Source organism: Adiantum capillus-veneris, chromosome 10 (genome assembly GCF_014529385.1).
Source record: "Adiantum capillus-veneris isolate H3 chromosome 10, ASM1452938v2, whole genome shotgun sequence".
NCBI classification, from domain to species: domain Eukaryota; kingdom Viridiplantae; phylum Streptophyta; class Polypodiopsida; order Polypodiales; family Pteridaceae; genus Adiantum; species Adiantum capillus-veneris.
Window position 1 is genome coordinate 23,835,156 of NC_140940.1, and position 6,519 is coordinate 23,841,674.

The 6,519-nt window shown below is 44.9% G+C and overlaps 1 protein-coding gene across 1 annotated transcript; it reads right to left on the reverse strand.

Moving 5' to 3' along the window:
* Window positions 1-691: 691 nt before the first annotated feature.
* LOC147448552 (B2 protein-like) lies at window positions 692-2,980 on the reverse strand. Its single transcript, XM_086521115.1, has 6 exons — window positions 2,690-2,980; window positions 1,959-2,423; window positions 1,613-1,713; window positions 1,463-1,546; window positions 1,276-1,386; window positions 692-1,191 (listed from the first exon to the last, which is right to left on the reverse strand). Exons 2-6 carry the CDS (start codon window positions 2,416-2,418, stop codon window positions 1,147-1,149), a joined length of 801 nt encoding a protein of 266 aa, XP_086377241.1. The 5' UTR covers window positions 2,419-2,423; window positions 2,690-2,980; the 3' UTR covers window positions 692-1,146.
* Window positions 2,981-6,519: the final 3,539 nt, after the last annotated feature.

Sequence of the window (6,519 nt, forward strand, 5' to 3'; positions counted from 1 at the left end):
AGGGACAGCGGCTGGGTGCTGTTCCAAGAAAGCAGCTCGGCACCCTCTGAATTCTAGGGGTGGGCTGGCAGTGCTTCAGCCAAGCCAGAAAGTACACACGCATGCTCAGGTAGGAGATGAAGCGTAAGGGAGACACTGATGCACTGCTAGGGCTGACCAGCTGATGCAGAGTGCAATCTCGTACTCAGAGAGAGAGAGAGAGAGAGAGAGAGAGCACCTACAACCATATTGAACTAGCCACAGTAATAAGGAATAATTAGAAGACGACCACAGCGTCCACAACTTCAGCGATAAGGCTTTCAATTGCATAATTTCAGTGCCAATCAACATGTCTTTGAAACAAATTCACCAAAGCATTTCACTCAGAATGCAAATCATTTCCAAGGACAGTGAAGCCATCAAAAATCTCTATGCCTACACCAACACCAAAGGGAAAAAAATTTGAGCCATTTAAGCCAGGAGCCTGATACAGGCAAACCACAATGGATCAAGCTCTCGAGACGAAACCTCAGGCAAAGAAAAATAAAATTGAGCCAGGAGCCTGATACAGGCAAACCACAATAGGTCAAACCCCAGGGCCCAAAGCCAAACACACATGCAACGAGTGCGTTGAAGAAACAAACTGTCGGCACCCATTTGCACAAAGTAATTCGGCTTCAATGCACAAATATTAGCATATGGGGTACACATACAAAGCAAACTTTTTATGTAATTATTTGAAGGGGGCTTTAAACTCCCTTCAGCCAGATCCTCGAGGGATGTACATGGGAAAACCTAGAACCATAGTATCCTTTAATCACCAACAAAGGCAGCCCTTTAAGGACAAGCCTCTGTTTCACACGCTTGCATACAGGGCTTATTACATTCTTATCGTAACAAGCCGAAAACTTTACTCCTACACAAAACAGGACAAGCTTTCCTTATGAAGGCTTGGCAAGGGGTCCTACTTATTTGGGCCCATTCGAAAGCACACAACATCCCATGTATGGAGTACCGACAACACAATATTTATCACCACTGGTCAAGCATGATTTTCCAAATGCATTACATTATCCGATCTGCCGCACCGCACCGCATGGGCCAGGTAAGAAGTCGAACAGGAAGCTCTCTAGCTCCAAAACCACCAACATTGTACATACAGCTAGCTCACACCATACCAGCCTCCGTGAAAAGGTCCAGAAGAGCCAAAGTCTGCAGCGTTAACATCCACCACAGTCGGTGCCTAAAACATTTTTTGGAAAATACATTACTTTAGTATGGCACAACCATACATACCTCTGGAACTGAAAGCTGCAAACGAAATTTTGGTCCATCATAGTGATGCAGAACAGGACGAAAAGAGTCCTCCTCCAATGGCTTAGCTAGCTTGCGTACTCTTATCCGAACCTGTCAATATGCGCTGCTGGTTAATAGCTAGCGCAATGCAAAACGGATTTGAAATATACGTCTTGATCTCACAAACCTGCGCAGGAAATCGAGACTCTCCCTTACATTTCTTGTCCTCCCAAGCAGTAGGATCAATATTGGAGCCTCCAAAACTCGCAGCCTGTCAGAAAATAGAGTCAAGAAAGCCCAACAGCAGACAATTCACACCCCAGATTCACACAAATACCTCATAAACACCATGGAGCTGATGAGTGGTATAATTATACAAAAACAAGGGCAATCCGGGTTGAATGGCTCGCACAGAATCACGATACCTTTGGGGCAAACCTGTAAAGCCAACTCAAATTCAAAATAATGCACATTAATAACTTCCAGCAAAGCTACAAGCATGCACTATGTAAATGCTCAAGCAGCTGAAAGTGTATCGTAGAAGATCAATAGCTGAGAACAGCTTCGTGAATTTTTCCACTGAAAAGGGCTACATGTTTTTCACAAGCCATGACAGCCACATGATATGTGTGACACATAGCAATGACCAACATCCACGCACAGAGAAGAGCCATTAATCATACCAAATAATTGCCGCTTCAAGTCCTCAGCCATGGTATCATTGTTGCAGACAAATATGTAGCCACCCAAAGTTTCGTGTCTAGGAAGTGTTTCAGCAGGCGGAAGAGACTTGAATCGTTTATCTGCACTGCCAACAATCTGTGATGTTGACATGTTACCTGCTCCAAGCTTCTGACCCAAATCTCCATATCTCAAATCCCCATCCGAAAACTTCTGGTTGAAACCTTCCCCCTTCAGCATGTCTTCAGCTCTGCCCTTGGATCGTCCCTTTGCTTGTTTAATGTTCTTCTCATGAGGGGCCACAACCTTCGCATCAGATCTAGACCTATCAAACTTCAGCCTCATCTGATCCGCAAAAGCAAGCTTGGTAGCTGCTACTTTCCAGCTTTGATCCTCTTGCATCTCAGTGGGAGAGCGCCGATTATTGTCATTTAGACTCCAGAAAGAATAAATATTCTCCATCAATCCTGCAACAGGAAAAGAATCGCACATGTGATTTGAAGTCAAGACACTGCGAATAGCAGCCAAATGTCATCAGCAGATCAGGTAAAAATTTAGCGCTTAGGGAAATCACAGATCAATGATTACCAATTTGGCTCACAGAAAGCGTGAATTACACAACACAACAGTGGAAACAGATCCGCAAGACAAAATCAATTAGAGGACCCCTAATTTGAAACGACGCTCAGCTACAAACAAGGCAGGTAGGAGCATAAAGAAGGGCTACACAGACCTGAGCTCGCTTAGCTCCTGGACACAGATCTGAAGTAGAACGAGAGAGATCTGCTGTGTCCCAAAACCTCGCGTCGATACGGAAATTCTGTAGTGATCTACAAGACCGAATTACGGTAGCTCGAACTAAATCACGATGGCACGTGGAGAAACCCTAACAGCAGTAGCGAAACCCTAAACGGTCAGAAGAGCAGACCCCCAATCAAATGGGCGCTCGCAAAGAGGCGAGAAATCTGGGCGGTGAGTCCCCTTAAATTGAACCGACAACAGAAAGAAAACCCTAGAATCTGCAGTCCAGCTCTAAAGGAGTAAACTGGTGGACCATCACTTGATAGATATCACAAAGCTTATTATAAACTAAGTAGATCTTTGTGTATGAATGTCAAATGCTAAAAAGACCCACCAAGGGACATGAGAACTCATTTGCCATTTGATTTTTGAATGTTTACATGTTGGGATGCACCTACGCATGCAAGAGCACAAAGCACACTAATGTGTACTTAGAAACATAAGAGAGAGAACTTCTAAGTAAAAAGGAGGCCAAAAAGGAATGTAGAAGAGGAATCTTTTACTTTCAACGAGTGAGACTCCCACCGCCTCCGGAGGCGGCGGTGCTTCCTGCGGAAGCAAAAAAGAGAAGTTATGAAGTTCAACACACATCACACAGGGCTTATTGAGCGTTGCAGTTAGTAATCTCCGCCTCTGTGCTAGCACCAAACTCCTCCCAACACCACTCTCTCTCATACTTGTTCCGGTGATGATGAGGAAAAGGGCCATCACCTTGCAAACTAGAGAGAGAGAGAGGCCATGCAGAGTCTGGAAGTGGCCAAAAGAGAGAACCTAGAGGCAAGTCTCTGTAGGCAATTGAGAGAGAGAGAGAGAGAGAGAGAGAGAGATCTAGGCATGAATGAAGGTTGGTGTTGACGTTTGACCGGGGATACTAATCGTGCGCAGTAAAGAGCAAGGAGCTTGGGACCTGGGGCAACGATTGCTTGCTGAAATTGGAAGAGGGGGCATGTGGTAGGCAGGAGAGCATTTACAGGGGCAAAAGTCCATGGGCCGAGCGGGTGGAGTCGGCAGCTAAAGGATGGGGTTGAGTGGGCAAAGGACACACAAAGGCAATTCTGAGTAGAGAGTAGGAAGAGAGGTTGGGCGAGGCCAATATATTACATGTGGAGGTACAGGAGAGGCTCTCGAGCTATGGCAAGCAATATCCCTATTGTCTCATTGTGGGTAGCAACGCATCACCTACTCCTCCCACCTCGAGGACCCGATGTTCAAGGCAAGGCAACGGGTTGGCATTGTTTGAGGGTGGCATTGTGGCTGCCCGCTATTCACAAGGATCACCCAAGTTGGCAATAACATAGTGCAAATCATCCGGAGTAGCTAGATGAAGAGGGAGGGAAGGGGGATCCAATGGTTGCAAGCATTTGCAGCCATGTGGCTCAAAACCTTGTCTTTTTTATATAGAATATAGATATAGATGTGCACAGATGAGGCTTACAGAGGTCGTTTTAGGGACAAGTAAGAAATTATGTCCTGATTATGCAGCACTTTGTAGCAAATTGGGCTCAGAGAAGCGTAAAATGATCCCTCACCCATGAGGGTTAGTGTAAGACGGACTGAGTCACTCATGACAGCAACATGTTTTCTAACAAAGAAAGCGGGACTCCTAATGCAAAGTATATCATGGCCCACACAAGGCCACCAAAAACTTGTGAACCATATCGACGCGAGGTTCAGTTGTTTTCAAGCTAGGACCCATCCTACTATTGGTCCTCTATAGTGCACCCAAAGCCCTGCATTGTTTGAATCTCTCTCTCTCTCTCTCTCTCTCTCTCTCTCTCTCTCTCTCTCTCACACACACACACACACACACACACACACACACACATAAACACATACATTGATGTACAATGGAAAGTAGGGAGAGAGAGAGAGAGAGAGAGAAAGAGATTATCTAGAAGACACACTCCTCTGTTATTTTCTAGAAGAAAACCAATCCAACATTGGAGGGAAGGAGAGACAGAGAAAGGACTCACTAGTGGTGGTTAAGGAGAGGAGGGACTCTGTGTGCGTGCGTGCGTGCGTGCGTGTGTGTGTGTCATAATAATCAATATCTAATTCTCCTAAATGATTTTCTCATATTAAACTGATCATTTAATGTGGGGAAGTGCCAAGGGAGAAAAAGCTAGAATATTGGTTAAGCTAGCAGACCGGCCACAGTAGGGATCCAAAGGAGGGAAAATAGGAATCCAAAGGGGGGGCCATCTGCAAAAGAGCCATGTGAAACAATGGGCCAAAAAGACCCTAAGGTTCAGCCCATTAAGACTTCCAAAATGCTAAGGTTCCAAAATTCAAAGGTTGTGTCCATAGGTCAACCCTAGGAAAAATTGGATGCTTTGTGTGTGCCCTAAAAGTCTTTGCACATCCCTACATGGGAGGGGGCGAGCCCCAAAGCTAGGGGATGAGAGAGAAAGCCACACACACACACACAGGCTCCCTTTACACAAAGGGAATGAGGGACACATGTCAGCTCCCTAGGCCAGATGCCCACAAGGTGTGCCCAGTTCCTATTGGAAGACCCTTGAAGTGGACCAATGAGAATTAAGCTAGAGTAAATCTAGTTTAATTAATTTAAAAACATTTAATAAAAGAAACCAATGAGAATTAAGTCTCCTAGAAGACTATTGGGCAGTCTCCCAAGGGGTCCAATGAGCATTCAGGAGCCCCATGGCTTGCCTGATTCCTATTGGCCAGGAGGCAAAGGGGTCCAATGAGAGTTTAGTTTAATTATTTAATTACCTAAAGCTCTCACAAAAGGGGAAAGGGGGACACATGTCAGAAGGCTATCACTTATGCTGCTTAATTCCTATTGGCTTGACCTGGGGAGGTCCAATGAGGCAAAAGCCAGACCTAATTAGCAGCTAGGGCTCGCCCAAGAGAGAGGGGGGGCTGATTTTTGCTTGGCATTGACACACACACTCTCACACTTGACCATGTGTGAAGGGAAAATACTCTATCTCCTCCCAAGCTTTAATGGAGAGCTCATCACCTACTCCAAGCTTGTGAGATAGAAGCCTACATCAACACTCTCTTGGCATATGGATGCAAATCCAACCAAGAGCCAAGCTTCAATGCATGCTCATCTTCTCTACCAAGCTAATTACTAAGCTAAGCTATGCTAATATGAGTGATTATGTGAGGAGATGTACATCTTTCTCGTAAGATACTTCTTTTTCTTCTCAATCTACTCTCATACCCTGCTAGCTCTCACCATCTTCGAAGGTGTGTGAGGTCTTGGGTCTGAGAACGGGGATAATTCAAGTTGTGTTTGATTAAGTGTTTTGCTTGGTGTATGAAGCTTCCATCTTCATTGCACTAGCTAGTCTTGAAGGAACACAAAGAATTGTATTGTACAATGTCTCTCTTGATGGGAGAAACCATAATACAAAGCCTTTTGGAGGGGGGACCGGCTCCATACAAATCCGGTCCTCAACTGTTGTCAATAGCTTAATTTCTCTCTCTTTTGAAAGTATTGTCGATGCTATCTAACTAGGTGTTATGCTTTTTGTTGCTCTCTCCACCCAAGCACTCTTGTAATTCTCATTAGGAATCTATTCTAATGAAATGCCCACTATGTTCATGCTAATTTCCGCTACACATAAGATTATAGGCCATTAAATGTTACATTGGTATCAGAGCTCAAGGTTTCTCTTTTCTTGCTCAAGAAGGGAGGTCCTCAAGCTAGCTACAAATGGTTGGTATTATTAATTGCCTGTGAGTAAGTAGAATAGGGATTTTTCAGCCTTGCAGTGCGCCTGCCTTTGT

Bases quoted from the DNA above. Each gene is read 5' to 3' on its own strand.
- LOC147448552 (XM_086521115.1), bottom strand. From the start codon at position 2,418: ATGGAGAATATTTATTCTTTCTGGAGTCTAAATGACAATAATCGGCGC. The intron at 1,547-1,612 runs GTATTTGTGTGA...ATTTTCTGACAG, and splicing joins AGCTCCATGGTGTTTATGAG to GCTGCGAGTTTTGGAGGCTC. The intron at 1,387-1,462 runs GTTTGTGAGATC...GCATATTGACAG, and splicing joins AGTCTCGATTTCCTGCGCAG to GTTCGGATAAGAGTACGCAA.